At 32.8% G+C, this 18,373-nt stretch overlaps 2 protein-coding genes across 3 annotated transcripts; both read right to left on the bottom strand.

The window, feature by feature from the left end:
• Nucleotides 1-196: 196 nt before the first annotated feature.
• Nucleotides 197-9,539, bottom strand: Nagk (N-acetylglucosamine kinase). The gene is made up of 7 exons (XM_018515355.1): nucleotides 9,107-9,539; nucleotides 4,869-5,137; nucleotides 3,445-3,529; nucleotides 3,162-3,260; nucleotides 2,621-2,873; nucleotides 2,008-2,306; nucleotides 197-637 (listed from the first exon to the last, which is right to left on the bottom strand). The coding sequence occupies exons 2-7, from the start codon at nucleotides 5,057-5,059 to the stop codon at nucleotides 287-289; spliced, it is 1,278 nt and encodes a 425-aa protein (XP_018370857.1). The 5' UTR covers nucleotides 5,060-5,137; nucleotides 9,107-9,539; the 3' UTR covers nucleotides 197-286.
• Nucleotides 9,540-13,916: 4,377 nt separating this feature from the next.
• Nucleotides 13,917-17,593, bottom strand: LOC108766188 (stAR-related lipid transfer protein 7, mitochondrial). Of its 2 annotated transcripts, none has more exons than XM_018515340.1 (6): nucleotides 17,104-17,593; nucleotides 16,878-17,032; nucleotides 16,481-16,749; nucleotides 16,280-16,407; nucleotides 14,961-15,100; nucleotides 13,917-14,883 (listed from the first exon to the last, which is right to left on the bottom strand). In XM_018515340.1, the coding sequence occupies exons 1-6, from the start codon at nucleotides 17,511-17,513 to the stop codon at nucleotides 14,525-14,527; spliced, it is 1,461 nt and encodes a 486-aa protein (XP_018370842.1). In that variant the 5' UTR covers nucleotides 17,514-17,593; the 3' UTR covers nucleotides 13,917-14,524. The 2 variants fall into 2 exon arrangements, with proteins under 2 accessions (XP_018370842.1, XP_018370843.1); XM_018515341.1 differs by having other exon boundaries at nucleotides 16,481-16,746.
• Between the last annotated feature and the right edge of the window lie 780 nt (nucleotides 17,594-18,373).

The following is an 18,373-nucleotide window of genomic DNA, read 5'->3' as shown; positions in this document are numbered from 1 at the left end:
TCATAAAAATTTATATATGTACACGTTAAATCGATATTTACAATCTGTAATTTATACAAAAACAATTTTTCATTTTTTGCAAATCTGTGTAGCTTATCATTCGTATATTTAGATCTGCTACACTTGTGCTTCGTAATCGCTTCAATCAGGAACTCAGATCTTTCCGATTAATAATCATGCGAGATAATTCGTTTTTTTGTAACGTGTTTGCAGATAACATATTTCAGCACTGACTAAAGAACGCTAGCGTTTTTTTTTCAAAATTTTCTTATTTATTTATATCTTATCATGTACTTTCCTCGTTTCCGTGAACCTGAGCACTATTGTAATCAGACGTATGATTTTTTAATTCTATCGAATGTTCTGTCTTTTGCGTTTCCGGATAATGATCGCGCTTGTAATGAAAAAAAGTCTCGACGTTGCTATCGTACGGCTTGACAAACGGACAATTAATCTTCTCTGCGGCCAGGTAACAAGCACCTAATGCCGATGATGTTGTCAAGTGCAGTAAACTCAACTCATCCACAACATTCCTGTTGTGGATTTCATTCATGAAACCATTTTTCATAAATTTCCACGATTTCCATACGGATCCAACACAGATCACTTTTAAACCGCCGTGAGCCAGTTTAAGATCCTGAAAGAAAAATGCAATTAAATGAAATTATTGGCATTTTTAAATATTGTTTTTATTACAAAATTTGGTAAATATCTAGATCGGGGGACCCCCCCACCTCCCCCCAATGACCTTGACTTTGACATATCTTGTCAAGGTCATGACCCTGAGTGACCTTCAACAAGTTTTAGCCGTCGCTCGTTGTTCGTTAAAAAGTTATGAACAAAAAAAGTTCAACTATGTAACACGAGAATTTATTGCTTTCAAGTATGTTTGATAGTCGTTCACTGTACGGGATGCCGCGCCGATGACTGCGACTTTGACATATGTCATCAAGGTCGTGACCCTGAAAGATTTCCAACAAGTTTTAGGTGGCTTTCATCTTTGACTCTCACCCTCACTCCCCCCCTACAAAGGGGCGCACGACTCTCACCTTCGACTTTCAACCTCCCTCCCCTTGCTTCAGGGGCGCACGACTCTCACTTCCCCTCCTCCCTGCTTTAGGGCCGCACGACTCTCATCCCCCTCCCTCTGCTTCAGGAGCGCATAACTCTCACCTTCGACTCTCACTCTCCCTCCCCCCTACTTCAGGGCCGCATAACTCTCACCCCCCCTCCCCTCTGCTTCAGGGGCGCAGGACTCTCACCCCAGGAAAGTTGTGCGCCCCTGAAAAAGGGGGGAGGGAAGGGTGAGAGTCGAAGGTGAGTCATGCGCCCCTGAAACAATGAGAGGGGGGGGGTAGGGGGTGAGAGTTGAAGGTGAGAGTCGTGCGCCCCTGAAACGAATTGATAAATTCTTTGATATCATGAGTGCAATATATCCATTAAATAATGTAAATATTGATGAAAATTCTTAATTCAGATGTATGTACTGTGTGTATTCTTTATTTTAAAATTTAAATACTAAAACTTGTTGAAGGTCACTCAGGGTCATGACCGTGACAACATATGTCAAGGTCAAGATCATTACGAGAGGTCCCCTACAGTGCACGACTATCAAACATATTTTAAAGCAGGAAATTCTCGTCTTATATATCTGAACTTTTTTTGTTCATAACTTTTTAACGAATAACGAGCGACGACTAAAACTTGTTGAAGGTCACTCAGGGTCATGACCTTGACAACATATGTCAAGGTCAAGGTCATTGGAGGGGGTCCCCTGATCTAGATATTTACCCAAAATTTTATTTCACATAAATTAAATCGTTTTCAAATATGTTATATATGTACATATATAATTCACATTGAATTATTTAAGCAATAAAGATCCAGCTTCGACCGTTATAGGCATTTAATTTTTAGTTTGTATTGATTGTGTTCTCACATGTACGATCTACAATAATATTCTTATTATATATATATTTAAATCGTTTTGTTTCTGAAGATACTAACGTTATGGGCCTTCTTCGAAACGGCGATAATATGCTTCGCTAGAAGTTGTCCAGCTTCCTCAAAGATTTTCAAGCACAGTGAATCGCCCCTCTCACAGCCGATCGCAACTTCCTTGGCGAAACCGGCAATAGTGCTTTTGTCAAAGTTTGCATACACGTATGGTAATATACTGCGCCTATCAGTCACATTGAAATAACTTCTCATTGCCGGCCAAATGTAACTTATTGATTCTGGTGCTTCAATGAATCCATCAATATCATCGAATACATATTTACAGGCACGATAGGCGATCCAGTAAGCTTAAAACAAGCAAGAGAAATTAATTAATAGTAGCTAGTGTCAATAATTTAAATGTAAATTATTGAAGGAATTTATTTAAATGAGAATTTAGATCATTGTCAATTAAAAGAATAAAATATTATTTACAAATTTTATTTTACTCTCTCTTACAAGATAAAATTAAATTAAGGATTCTAAAACTAGTCTACTATTTATTTTTCTTCTATCCATTTTTATTTATCCAAAATCTAATAAAGCTGATTTTAAACGTTTTGAACTTAATTTTCAAACCAACTTTTCCACATTATGTTCTTTTACAGTAAACAATGTGTACCTCCTCCTTCGTCGCCCATTATGTGTCCCCATCCCCCACAAGTGTGAATCTTCCCGTCCGGGTTGATGAGTAAAGCATTGCTACCAGTTCCAGCGATCAACACGATCCCACCGGATTCCAGGCCAGTCCTAAGGCTACCAAGAGTATCTGAACCAATCATGTAATCTTTGGCAGACTGCGGATATTTTTTCAACAAAGTTTCCACAATCTGACGATTGATGGTCTCCTCCTCGCAACCGCTTAAAGTAAGTGTCTATTGATGAAAAAAATCACTAAATAAATTCTTTCTTTTGGAAATCAAAGTTGAATTCCATTTAATCAAAAATTCGAAATTTGAGAGTGCCACAGAATAAATTAGATTGTTTATTTCAAAATAATTTTATATGGTATTTATGTGTCATTTAGGATTGTTAATTATGTTTATGATTATATTATTAAATATATTTTGCAGTTATAATATTATAAGTAATTATGTGTGTGTGTGTATGTAATACATGTATTTATGTGTTATTAATAATGAAAATTCTCAATTTCTACTCACTACGCAATCTAAAGGAACATTTTCCGGTATATCTAGCATTTGTTTACCCCTCTCTATCATCGCGCTGAGTCTAGCAGCTGTCTCGTCTTTTCCAATTACCTAAAAATAAACCAAATTTCTACATTCTTTTGTGATCACTTTCTCCAGTAAGCAAAACATTTCTGTAATTATTTGAATCATTTATTTTGAAAGTGCTGCAGACTTAGTTTCAAAAATCTTGTTGAAATTTTCCCCTTGGTTCGCATAGCACTTTAAAGATAAATCATTCGTATATCTTTTTTACCCAATGATTAGTGTGTGGTCCTTTAACTTCTGTTAGCTTCGCACCTTTTCCATCGAGTATTATGAGTATGGAGTGTGTAGCGCCTCTGAAAGTTAATTAATTGATGATTAATAGGAGCAAAGTATTGATTAATTACACGGATCTTAACTAAATATTTCTTGTTGAATTCCGTGAATATTATGTATCTAAATTTTTCTTCTTTTTGTTGGATCACTTTGTATGTATATAACACAACCAATTACATAATCAGTTATATTGTCTCTTATTTAGTGACTCGATTATTTTCTTAACAAATAAAGATACATATCAACATATCCACTCAACGAGAGATATGCATGACCTGTCATAGTTAAGCTCGGCTTAATGAACGCTGATTGCTGTTATCTGTGTCTCAAATATTCTATATCTCTCTCTTTTTCTCTCGTATAAGAGTTGTAGAAATCATTCGCGATATCCTGAATAAAAAAATTATTAATATTATATAATTATAAAACGATAAATATTAAAGTGCTTATGTTTCTAGAAAGAAAGAAAGAGAAAAAGAATATTATCGGATATTATTCGTTTAAATTATTACAGCCACTTCCGATTCAGAAATATTATCGCGCGATAAGATGTGGAATGTATTTCGTGTTTTTTAAGTTTTAATCGTATGTAATTTTGCTCCTTTTTTTGCAGTTTGCCAATTATAGTGATTCGTGAAGCATTTATTGCATTTCGCTTCGTATTTAAAAAATTAACCCGAATATTTTTTTAATTATCTACACAATAACAGTTCTGTGAATTACAGAATAGCATGAATATTTGCGTTTCTCTTCCTCGATGACAGCAAAATTACCGCTTTAAATCTTCGTAACTGCGTCATGATAAGATAAATATTACAATAAAAGCAAGAGCAAACACTGCGAAACGCTACAAACAGCATTACGAAATAAGCAAAGGAAGTATTCAAACTGTGCACATATTTAATAATTATCGATCAACAATATAATAATCCTTGAATTGACAGTAGTTATCGATTGTGCCATGATTTGGGTTTGACAGATAAAATCGCAGACGAAACAAAAGTGAGATATAATATATAATTCACAAGATTTTTATCATCCGGGTTTTCCCGGATTCCCGGTTGATTTTTTAATTTTATAGAAAACAAAAAGTGACAGAGTATGACATAACGCATTCCAGTATCTCATGTTTCCGATAATTTTCGATAATCTTGCATGTTTCATCGTGCTTGCTATAGCTCATAAAATAATGCAATATATTAATATTTACATTATTTTGCTTATATGTATATAATCATAAATAAATTTGAATTGTTTCGAGAATTTAACAGAATTTCGCTTTATTACAGGAGTGCACACACATAAGAAGATTTAATTAATTGAATTAATTAAATATGATTGAGAGAAAGAGAAACTCACCCTTCTATACCACCGATCCTAATATCCTCGGAGTATTGTGGCTCGACTTGCATAGGCATCGCAGTTTCCTGCACCAGGTCCGCGAACTTTGTCATCTTTGCCTGCTCCCTCAGGTCTCTACGTAATTGATACTCATCCACGATCTTCTTCTCCTGTTTCTTTATTTTCTTGCCTTTTTTCTTTTCTGCCATTTTTCAAAATCATTGGTTCAAATTATTGTAGCGAACTTCGATGTTCGATGCAGACGTGTCACGAGGATTCGGCAGGATCTGGATGCGATGGGATAGCACGGGATAATGTGGAATAATACATTACACGGAATGGAATTTATTGCTAATTAAATAATTCAAGTAATTAATAAGTTATAACTGAATAACTGAAAAAATATGACACTAAAGTCTGGTTCCATCAATGTAAGATTAACTTTAATTTCGGTTTAACTATTACTATTCGTTTTTCTAATTCTTAAAATTAAAAAAGATAAAGAGTAAATTGAACTGAGATTAAAATTAATCTTACATTGGTAGAATCAGGCCTGTAACCTAGTAACGTTCATGTTGTCTATTTAAGATCACTTTATCAAATGTAATCGACCGTTTAGTCCGGAATTGGTCAATCGCATCTGCCGTTAAACGAAATGACAAATGCGATTGGTCAATTCCAATGGACTAATCGGCCGATTACGTTTATTAAAGTGACCCTAAGAGTCAGTTTGAAATTTTATCATATATCTAGTTTTCTAATAAGTAAATTTCTTCGACAGTTGGAACGTGATAATGGAATTGAGGAGCAGACTTTCAAAATGTGTTTTGTCTAAAATTTATAATTTTCAAAAAACGAGAAAGCCACAAGAAAACCACGCACCTTACAAAAAATAACAATTTGCTAATCAGTAAGATATAAAATGCTAAATTCTAATAATGTTGAACAAATGCATTTTATTTGTCTCTAGTTAAAGGACATAATGCACTTCGAATGTCTATACTTTTTTTAGCACATAAATTGATGATGAAAAAATGCTTTCAGAACATCATAGAGTAGCTTACAATACGAGTCTTTCAACACACACTGAACACTATACCATCTCTAACTTAAAAAATGAAATTTTGAACAAAATGCATTTTAGAAGTTTGCTCCTCAAATATGATTTCGTTTAATGCCTAATCTAATAAAACAATTAATTATCAATTATAACTTTATAGTTCAAGATTACCATAGAAAATGAATTTTGAAATTCTTTGATTTTTCCAAGTTTTCCAGATAACAATGAAAAATGTTCTATGATCAATATCAAGTATGTAAATTTTAACATTTAGAAGTAGGAATTGTAAGAAAGCTATCTTATATTGTTAAAAACAACATATATTTAGAAGCTTACCAGCATAATGAAATTTTGGATGCAAATTCAGGTCAACAAAAAATAAATAAGTACTAGAAAAAAAGATGCAACTATAACGGAAAAAAAAAAATTAAACAAAAATACTGAATATAATATAAATTTTAATTATTTTATTAAAATTGTTTCGACTATATATTTAACTCTTCGTTGACAAACCTGGGTGTGGACCACCCACAAAATTATTTTAACTCTCTCAAACTCAATTTTCTTTTATTTTGTAGAACAAAAATACAATGTTTATAAAAAAATCTTTGTTTTTTCAATTCCCAAAATAGCCTACATTCAATATTCAAAATAAATACCCTTTATCCAAAACCAACTTATAAACTAATTTTTTTTTTAAGTATTATATCTGAACAATTCTGTAAATTTTTGACTTTTAATATTAAATTTTTTAAAAGTTATAATTTTTTCAAAGATTTTATTCGTTTTTTCTCTATTCATTGAACTCAAGAATTTTTTTTACAAAAACTATAATGAAATCTCAATCAAAAACTATTTGAATGTATTCTACAGACCTTGAAATTAACCTATAATTTTTTTTCATATTAATTGTTTTTTTTTAATAAGAATGTCAGTTGTTAAAATATTGCTCTGGGTGTGAGTCACCTAGTGTGTAAAAAAAGTGATAAAAAAAAGGAGTGTCAACGAAGGGTTAATTTTAATTTTACAGTTTAAAGTAAAAAATATATTTAATAAAATATGTTTTTTAATTATTATTTTAGATTTAATAAAATTTTTGAATATGTACATCTTGTAATTGTAAACAAAGTTTAATTAAAGTGAACTAAGTTTCGTATTAAACTGTATGGAAATTAAAACAAAAAATAAACTTGACATTGTAATGTTTAATTTCTACATTTACAGAAAAAAAGAATAATTACATTTCAGTTAAAATAATGATTGATGCATAGCCTAGTATATAGTTTGCAATACTGACTACAAAAATCAGTATCATTTGACTATAAATGTTAGATACATTATTTAAAAAATTATAAAAATTGTTTAGAATAAAAGCATTGTAAGAGAATTGAGCAAAGCTCTCAATAAACTCTAGATTCTTTTATAATTTTGCCTGACTTTTCTGGTTTTCCATAATCAATTGTAAATTTCCATGACTTTTCCCGGTTTTCCAGATCTGTAGTTCCTGCAGTTATAATAGTTTCTGTCATTTTTCTCTGTCCATCATCAATTACTATGTTTACATGGCACGCTTTACGTCGAAGTTATAACATCGATGTTATGAAACTGACCAATTACAGTCATTCCATTCTTCAGAGGAATAGCTATGATTGGCCAGTTTCATAACTTCGATTTAACAGAGGTCAATGTCAAATTTAACCGTTAAAGTCATTGGATTGATAAAATATTATTATTCGAACGGAATGCTACACTTCCTGCAGCAGATCAGATAGTTTCTTCTGATCCATGATTATGATTGCTGTATGTATTTTTTATTTAATGACAAGTTTCTACTGTATAAAAATGAGAAAAATATAGAAACGACATAATCACTAGCACATATACATAATTGTCATAATAAAACCGTACAATCTCGCATATAAATAATTAGAATAAATAGATTTGCTCATTGGATAATAATATTACTACGGCATATACTTAGGCGATGAATGGCTCGACACATTTTCATTTTATGCTAACAGGCAAGTTATCTCGACGGAGCATAGGATCGTATTGCGAGATAAAGATACATGCATAGTTGTTCGAAAACAGATTGTTGAAATAGCGAAGGTACATTCCGCGCGGATATCACTGCCTCAGATGCCTCGGAAAAAAGAAAAGAAACGTATCTCATATATTTTCGACACTTTGAAAGCAATACTTATATAATGAATTTAGTCACTCGTATTACACTGGATTAATGCACGTAAAGCATCTAAATGCAATGGCATAATTATCATTAATTGCGTTGCAAGTACGAAAAGTAATCGGCACACAACCATATATCCGAGATAAATTTATTAAAATAAATATATAGATGTATTATACCAATTTTGATTAAAAGTGGTGATTCTCTCTTAAAATTGATTTACGACGGTGTTATTTCCAATTTATTATAATTTAATCAAATTTGAAAATCAAATAATACATGTATAGTCTATTAAATAACGTGACAATATTATTAGCAATTTAATTGCTCAAAATATTTAATGCTTTTCCATTTAATTTTACCAATTTTATATAAAACAGCTTTTAGTATACACTAATTTGGTGTAATGCAAGTAACCGAATTCGCTATTAGCTCCTAGCGATCTTGCGCTCTGCAATTGCGAACCGTGTTGATTATTCACAGCATGCTATTGAACTACCGATCCAAATTAAAACGAGCCATTATTGAATTGTTAATCGTTTCTTCTTTTGTTTTTTTCTCTTTTTTGCGCAGAAATCGCGAACGCCTACGTCGCAACAAGTGCACTTCGCCTAATCGCATACGTAGCGGCTAATTTTATATATATATATATATATATATAGAGGAAACAATTCTAAATTTCTAATTTCACTTTGATGTAACTCCTAGGAGCTGCTTATGAGAAAAAAGATAATAAAATATAAATTATAAAACAATTAATTAAAGTAGTGATCAGATGGCTAACTTGAAAATTGGCGAACTGAAGAAGTAAATATCATTACAATAAAAAAATATACAAAAAATATTATACAGAAAATGGTTAATTTAAGAAAGATTCTTCTCTCTGACTCACTTGAAAAAAAAAAAGAGGGAATCGTAAATTTAAACAGAACGGGATGGCCGGGCGAAGTCATTTAAAATTCTTGCTTGGGAAAAATTGCGCGTCCTTGAAACACAGATTTGACAAACCTGAATCGCCGAAAGACGCTCGTTCAGTCGGCTCCGATGTTCCGAGCCCAGCGTGCTGAAACTTATGTGCTGAGACTCGCTCTCCTTCGGCGTCAGGAATCGGAACTGAGGAACGAGTCGATAGTGAAAGAGACAGTGTCTTGGCCGTCTTAGCGTTCAGTGTCTAGCGCGCGTGTCAACGATGAAAAGCATTTTTTTTCACCAGTCTTTCAAAAATAGAAAAATTCCGCGAGAAACTATCGTGTCTCGGAACGGAATGTGCAATCCAGCTGGGAATCGCCGTAACGGTGTGAACATCGAACAAAAACTGCCGATCGTTCTTCCCCGCCAAAGAAACGAAACACGATCGACCGCACTGCACGACGCTGCTCCCGTCGCTGTCGCCTGCTGTCGCCGCCGACCGGCCGACCGCAGTACCGCACCGCTCTCTATCCCACTACACTACACTTTGTGAAGCCAACTGCCAACCCCACCGCATCCTACATCACCTACTTACATGTTACACATTCACGAGCGCATGCTTTCCAAGATGTCATTCAACTATAGATCGCGAGTAGGACGGACGCTCGTCTGCCCTGCTTCGGGTATTGCATCATTTCATTAATTTTTTGAAAAGCGATTCCGGCTTTAACTGTGATTAGTAAGCATGGCCATGTTCACCCCGTTGTCGAGGGCCTGGGCCAATTAAATTAATAAGAAGAAGAAGAACTATAGATCGCAGGACCACGAATTTCGGATCACAAAACATCTAGATTTTAGAACAGCGACTTCGCGCGAAAGCAAACCATTTTTTATACTCGATCAATTTATTTTTATTTAGCACGTCTTTCTATGTATAATACTCTTTGATGAACTTATACATTAACAAATGATAAAAAATGATATGTAAACAACATTTTACAAGAAATAAATAAACAATGATATATTATTTATTATTAACATCATAATATGTAATTTATTTACATCACATTCTCTAATGAAATTTACTTTTGTATTTTCTCTATGATCATTCCTTATACAATTTTAAAAATGTCACAATAACATTTTCATATATGTAGTATATAAATATATCATATATATTTATATATATTTACATTACACATTTCTGTAATTATATATACAATAGAAAACACTTAAAATATATTTGTATATGTATATATATTTACATATTTTATATTTCGCACGAAAATTAAAGTTTATTTATAACTTCAGTCACAATTTCAAAAAATGCTAATATTTCTTGAATGTCAAATCAAGAATTTAATAGAGAGAAATTTTTATTAATTCTTTAAAAACCAATGTGTTTATATATTGCTCGAAAAGATTAATTATATAAGAATAGATTATCTATAATAAAAATTTAACAAAAATATAGCATCAGAAAAATTGGTATTTTATAATTTAAAATATCTACACTGACTCTTTGTTGGTGCAAATTTATGATGTTTATTACACAAAAAAGGACGAGTTAAATATCACATTTGTATCGTCTACCTATATTTACATACAGAGAGAATATATAATATACAGGATGTGTGTGTGCACGTGCGCACACACAACGTGTACTTAAAATAAGGTAACAGATTTCGGAGTCGAGCTTCCTATACTAAAATAAAAAAATATTTATAAGATAATTTTAATGTTTCGAATAGATTACAACATCAAATCTGTTAATCCGATGGTGATTTTTTCTTGGACATGAAGGGATTAATATTTTGAAATTGTATTGCTGAGGATGGTTCCAAAGTGAACTGAAACGTACTATTATTTTTTGGAATAAAGATTCTATTTTCTGGATTAAAGATTTAAGATTGTGTATTAACTACCACGCTGACTCTCATTCACCCTGTTTTTTTTTGGATTTTTTGTTGAAAATGAAAAAAGTTCATATGAACATATATCCATGCACAAATCTACTGTTACTCAAATATAGTTCAAAATGTTCGCAGGACCAGTTGCATGGCCCCCACGATCCTTTATCTGTGGGGACACTTAAAGGCTCTACACAATAAAAAGAACAGAGAACAGAGAATAAGAATTTCAACCTATATATATATATATATATATCAGAAACGGTATTCCACAATACATGATTTTTGATAGGTTGAAATTCTTATTCTGTTCTCTGTTCCCTGTTCCTTTTATTGTGCGGAGCCCCTTAAAACCTTAGTTTATAAAGTTCCAATCGCCAATGAAGATATGCTACACCAACGCATCTTTGACGCTTATGACACTATTCGCAATTGCCCCGGGATCTTTGAAAGGGTGCAACAGTCCATGATTCGACATGTCCAAACGTGTATTAAATCAAATGAGAGACACTTTAAACATTTGTTATAATTAAAAATTAAAAATAATATTAAATAATAACAAATATTACTTTTTTTTTATTTTTCCCGTATTAATAAACATTTTGAGCTGTATCTCAGTAACAATAAGTTGACGGACATAAGCTCACGTGAACTTTTTATCATGTTTGATATGGGGAGATCAACCCCAAAGTTGGTTACCTTTTTTAATTACATCCTACATATATTAATATATACATATGTATATACAATATATATATATAAATTAAATGTATATATAAATTAAAAGTATGGCTAAACTTTAGAATCACATTCTTCATTCCTAGACGATAAAAATATGTTGCATGAACATAAATTCGGAAATGCAATCTTACCGAATTATTTCTGAAACACTATCGAATGAAGTGAATTCTCAGATGAGAGGAGAATTGGTAACTGAATAATGACATTAATAGCGAATTCGATTGGATATACTCAATACGCACTAGAACATATTAAAGCCGCCGTACAAATTGACTTAAAAATATGTTTAATATAAATATGAAAACGAAATAAATCATAAAATCTTCCATATATCTTATTGTGCTTTAAGTAAAATTGGTATTTTATAATTTGAAATATCTGCATTTTATTTTCATACAGATTAAAAATCAGTGTACAATGATTTTAATCTGTACTACTGCGTCCAACCGAATTCGCTATAAGTACTCTAATGTGTGTGTGTGTGTGTGTGTGTGTGTGTGTGTGTGTGTGCGCGCGCGCGCGCGCGTGCGTGCGTATGTTTTCTAAATATCAAACAAAAACAAATTACAAAACAAAGCTTTGACCGAATACTTTCTTCACTTATACTCAATATTGAAATTATTCTGCACCAAAATGTATATATATGTATATAAATATATTGTATACAAAATATAATTTATATATATACATATAGCTAATTCTTATTAATTTTATAGTGCTGATAATGAATATGTCAATAAAAATTACATCTTAGCTCTCTAGTTTTACAATACATTAATTATAATAGCTTTTAATTATAATAGTTTTCCCCGAGAATACACTGTATGTAGCCTTGCCTCGCACCATGAGTTGCATGTAAGCACTGCATTAAAATAGTGTACACACCATGATGTACACTACTTCATTATTATACTAAAATCTTGCTGTTGATTTCCATTTTCAAATTTTAATGTCACACTCGCTTTACACCGTCCCTTTGAGACGATGTAATAAAATCTATTTGGTGCATAAAATTTGTACTACACCGTAGTCACATAAACATGTTACATTGAATGAGTTCGTCTATCGTCAGCCATAGAAATATACTATACACTGCCTGAGTGTTGCACTAGTGGACGATAGTGCATTTTTTCAAGATAAAATGCTATAAGTTTGAAAAATCTGGGTTCATAATTTAAGAATTAAATGATATCACTATCCAACACTATTTTTCGAGTATAAATGATCATTTTCGATGTATTTTTGCTTGCTGAACACGAATCCGTTATCCAAATTTGGCTGCCATAATTTTGAGAAAAAATGACGTCAAAGAAGTAAAAACGACGATTTTGAGAGTTTTCATGGCGTTGTACCATCAGCAGTAAATATTTTATTTCTAAATTTTGTTTATATTCATGCAAAGGTATCAACTTTCAACTGGTAAAATGCATTTTATTTCGGTCTAATTTTTCATTGTTGAGATATGGCAATTTGAAAATAGCTCATTTTCTATATATCTGTTTTATTAATTTTTTGGTGTTAATAACACACTAGGCAATAAAATTTGACTTAATATAATTGTATTGTAGTATAAAAACGCTTTCCATCTTTCCACATAATATAGTATTAAGATATCTAAGTCCGGATCTACAATAGGTGTTTTAAGCCTTAAGCTATAAGAAATTGACTAATTGCAGAGTCGTCGAATGCGAGAAGAATAATTAAACTATGATTTGTTGATTTCTTATGGCTTAAGGCTAAAAACTAATTGTAGATCCGGGCTAAAAGAATAAAATACCTTCTTCATGTATATTACATAGATAGCGAATTACAAATTACAAATAAAATATACTTTAAAGCTAAAAGTTGATATTTTGACGCGATATTAATAAAATTTTAAAAAATTTACTGCTGATATTACAACGTCATATACTTTCAAAATCGTTTTTTGTATCTTTGACGCCATCTTTCTTAGAAATGCGAACTAATAATCAAATTTAAGGGGATCCTAAAGCAAAGCCCGAACTCTGACGAAGTCACCAAAGCTATTTCTTCAGCGCACCGATATGTTTTTATATATTACCACACCAATATGTCATGCAACTTATGATACATGCAGTTTAAATAACGGATTCGTAAGTAATTTAGTAAGTAAAAATACATTGAAAATGACTATTCACATTTTCAAAAAAAGATCAAGTTTTGTTGTCTAGTGTTATTTATGAAAAACAAATTAATTCGTGTCCCTGTAAACAGATTATTAAAAAAGAACTCTTCACAAAGAAATGAATGATATACTATGTATTCATCCTCTATGAGGAATACCCCTAAAGTTTAGTCTTATTTTTTAGTTATTATACAAATATATACAAATATATCTTATGCGTTTATGTTTCGATATACAATTAATTGAATTTGTTTTGTACAGATATCTTTATACTGTATAAATTATAAAATTTAAGCAGTTTCTCACATATCATCTTTCCGTAATGTAAAAATCAAATTACCTTTTGCTTGCTCTTGTTCATTATCTTACGACACATAATGCAAATTTTTGATTAACAAATGGATTAAAGGCAATGACATACCTAATCAGTCTCACTTCTTGTTTAATATTTTTGTTTCTTCTCTTTATAAAAAAGGAACACATACTTTTCCAAAAAAAGAGGATGAACAATTGTCATATTTTCACACAATTTCATTCTTATTATCTATGAAATCATGTATCTATGAAATCATATATCGCCAAGATATGTTAATAAAATGTCACTTGTTCCGCACATCCATGAATCTGTTCATTCTATAGCTTTATCGGCAGATTGTTTCCTCCATGCGAAATCACGTTTAAATATCTACTAGCCAAAAGTTACTTCATTAAATCCATTTGTCAAAAATCCAAAAATGCAAATAATTTCGTAAGATAGAAATAATGTAATAAACCTTGCTCTTCTTTGGGTGTAGAAATGGTATCCTTATTTTCACTTTCCGCCAAGTCATTTTCTTGCTGTACATCGTGTGTTAAATCTAACTTGTTAGTATCGTTAGTAGAATCGTCTTGTTGATCTTTATGATCTCTCATTGATTTTTTATTGTTCTTTAACTTATCTTCTACATCGATTTGTTGTTTGGAAACGTCTTCTTCAGACAAAGTAAAATGATTACTGTCAGGTGCATTTTTTTTCATCAGTTTATATTTTTGGTAATCCTTTGAAGCCTGTCTCATGCGAATTAGAAAGTCTGGTAAACCTAAGGTAATCGTCATAATCAGTTATTACAAATGCATTAAAAACAATTTATAATTGATTTTATAATTTGTGACAAACCTCTCAATGCTACCCATGCGGTGACAGCAGATGGTACAGAGACACCAGGATCGTCAAAGTAAGTAAGTCCAAATTCAATGCCTGGTTCGTGAAATTCTGTATAAGGCTTTATCACCATGTATGACCAATATGTTCTAACTCTGTTACATATAGATATTAAAGTGTTAATTATACAGGACTACAAAAAAAAGTACTCTGTGCTGGGGCGGAGACCCAGCTATTCTTAAGCTTTGTGTCCACGATGCTAGAAATCAGTCCGAGACCTTGGATGAAGAAAGAATTGACCAATCGCAATGGTCATGTGATCAAATTGTTCAAATGTGATTTAAATTAATTTTTTCTCTGTCCGAGATCTCGGACCGATTTCTAGCATCGTGGGCATCGGGCTTTATGTATTTTGAGTCGCTGAATACAAATCTGATATCAAAATAGGATCATCCAGGGTAAATTTTCAATCTAGAGCGAAAAAATGACCTATTTTTTCCTATTTTTGACCCATTTTTTCGTTCAAGATTGAAAATTTACCCTGGATAATCCTATTTTGATCTCAGATTTGTATAGAGCAACTCAAAATATATAAGAATAGCTGGGTCTCCACCTCAGCACGGGATAATTTTTTTTGTGGGCTTGTGTTATTAAACAAACAAAAATAAATCTCTCTCTCTCTCTCTCTCTCTCTCTCTCTTATTGGGATATTTAATTTCGATAGCTTAAATGTTCAGTTATTAAATTAAAGCTCCTAAGTTAGTCACCACAGCCATATTGAATCTTGACATCAGAAGTGAGAAATGACATGTTAATTTTTGTTATGTGCTGTTTATAAATAAAGACAATTTTTGGATAATCCCCCCCCCCCCCCCCCCTCCCTGACTGTCAGTAAATAATCATAAAAAGTGGTAAAAAGCACATGTAAGTGAAAATAAGTTACGCATGTGTGTTAAATAAGAGCACTTCGTGTGTCTTTTATCACTTTTTACGATTATTTACTGGCTGCCAAGGGGGATAAGAATATCTCTTGTCCATTTTTATAATTGTTTTAAAATAATCTCATCACTTTATTTTATCTAAATTGTCTTTATTTACAAATAACACGTACTTGATAAAAAATTAATGTGTCATTTCTCACTTCTAACATCACGATTCAATACAGTTGTGGTGACTACTCAATCTTAGTTACTTAAAAAAAAACTGTTTTATTAACAAAATATAATATTAAAGAATTGAAAATTAAAGAATTGATCAACTAATTAATGATTTTTCATACACATATATTTTATATGAATGTTTAAATATTGACTGTTAATGCTGACTTCTTATACCTATAAATTCCTCGCCTTTCTGGTACATTAGGATGTTCCGTCACTCGACTGACAATAACTACAAGTCCTTTTTCTCTATCCATGATCCATCGTCGTTGATATACATAATCTCTATTAGAAAATAATTTCTGCACAAATACAAATTAACGAATCATTAAGTGGACAGATTTATCTAAAAATGGCACATTATATCACACTTACAGGCCAGATCATTTCCCAGTGGATAACATCAGTGCTATGATTAACAGACGATTTGAACTTTGGATCGGTCTCAATAATCTGTAACTCCTGAGCAGTGGGATCCCATTGCTTTCTATAATCTACATCGATTTGTACTTGTAAAAAATCTTCAGCGGTAACGTCAGAGAATGAACCATATACTTTATAGGCAAACAATCCACCCGAATCAGGTTCTACTTTCCTCCATATTAACATATCCTGACGCTCAATGAAAGGTTGCCAACCATCTACTGTACGTATTTTATATATTACACATAAAAATTTAACATACTTAAACAATATATAATATAAAATCAAATGTATTTATGTATATAATAAAATGTTTCATAGTTGAATAGCTAATACAAGAAAAACTTACAATTTTCATCAGAAGCATCAGAAGGCTGAACTCCACTACATTTACAATATTTTATATCAGGCTGTATAATATCAATAACAATTCGCAAATGACACTTTGTACAAACCACTGTAGAGTCTCTTAATCTATAAATTCCTTCAATCTCACGATTATACCTGTGATATAGAATGTCAAAAAGGATTATTATGTAAGAATATATTACATATGTCTTGTTCTTAGCAAGTACCTATTAATTTCTTCATCACTTATCCTGTCGCGATCCCAGTTGTACATGCTCACTCCAGCAGCGCTTATCAAGAAGTTTTTGGCATTCTTAGCAAGCCTAAGTCTCCACAGCCGCATGAATTCTCTTAGTGCTACCTCATCCCATATCCTCGTATAGAGGTGGAATATCTGTATGTACCTCCTGATCCTCTGAGCCGCCACAAATTCAAACTGTTTCTTGCAGGCCTGAGCTGCCTGCGTACCCTGCTCTCGGAACCACGAACTTATCCTTCTGCGGTAGCTGCCGAGTTTGCCGCGACCTTGCGTCCTCGGACCGCAGTGTTGCAGAACGAGCGCTAATTTACTAGTGCCGTTGCCGTAACCAGTATTGAATCTTCTAAGAGCATAACCGGACAACCTCCACGTATACATCGTTCGCTCTCGACGCTCTACGTTATGAATCCCTCGTACGGAACACACAATCAGTTGAATCAGTTCATTCTCATTCACGATTTCCGAACCCCGAACCTGTCCGGATCTACTGTGACCAACCGTACAGCCGTACAGATAACCGGACTCGTGAAATACCTCGTGCCGGTCTCGGGTTTTTTCCGTTTTCGCCGTCGATAAAAACGTGTCGCAAGTGCAAGAGGTATCTTCTCATCTAGATCAACGCATACTATTAATTATCGTGAAACTAATTATACGAGAAAATTGCGATCATCATCATCGTCCGCGATGCCTAACGGGCCTAACCGCGCGTACATACTACATACACAACCATCGATCGCGGAGGAATGTGGAGGAGCGAGGACGTGCGAGGAGTGCGAGGACGCCATCGGCGCCGATAGCGGAGCCGGGAGCAGTTCAGCAGTTGCGTGACAAACATGTGCGAGGTTGGAGTTTGGAGTTTAGTGCGGCGCGAGAAAGGGAATAGGTCGAACAGCCGGAACCCGGAACAGCCAATCGGTTCAGAAATTTCAATTTTTTGAGGGCGCGGCAATCGTCACGAGTCGCGAGAGTTGGCGCCAATTTCGAATATATAATATTCCGATTCTGTCCTTAAAGAGAAAAGGGCATCTATCATGGAAATGGATTCCGATCAGAATTCATTCCGAATATTTTCATAATAGGTGCCTTCCTTGGTACCTATTATGGAAATGTTCGGATACCCGCACGTCGACTTTGTAAAAATTCATGGTTCGCTCGCCGTATCATCCATTATCGACTTAATCGAGCATCGAAAAATTAATCGCGCGTAAGAGAAATTAATGTAAATTACATGTAAATTA

This window comes from Trachymyrmex cornetzi, unplaced genomic scaffold (assembly GCF_001594075.2).
Source record: "Trachymyrmex cornetzi isolate Tcor2-1 unplaced genomic scaffold, Tcor1.1 scaffold570, whole genome shotgun sequence".
NCBI lineage: Eukaryota > Metazoa > Arthropoda > Insecta > Hymenoptera > Formicidae > Trachymyrmex > Trachymyrmex cornetzi.
The sequence above is the reverse complement of the archived record's forward strand: the minus strand, read 5'-3'. Positions and strand labels throughout refer to the sequence as shown.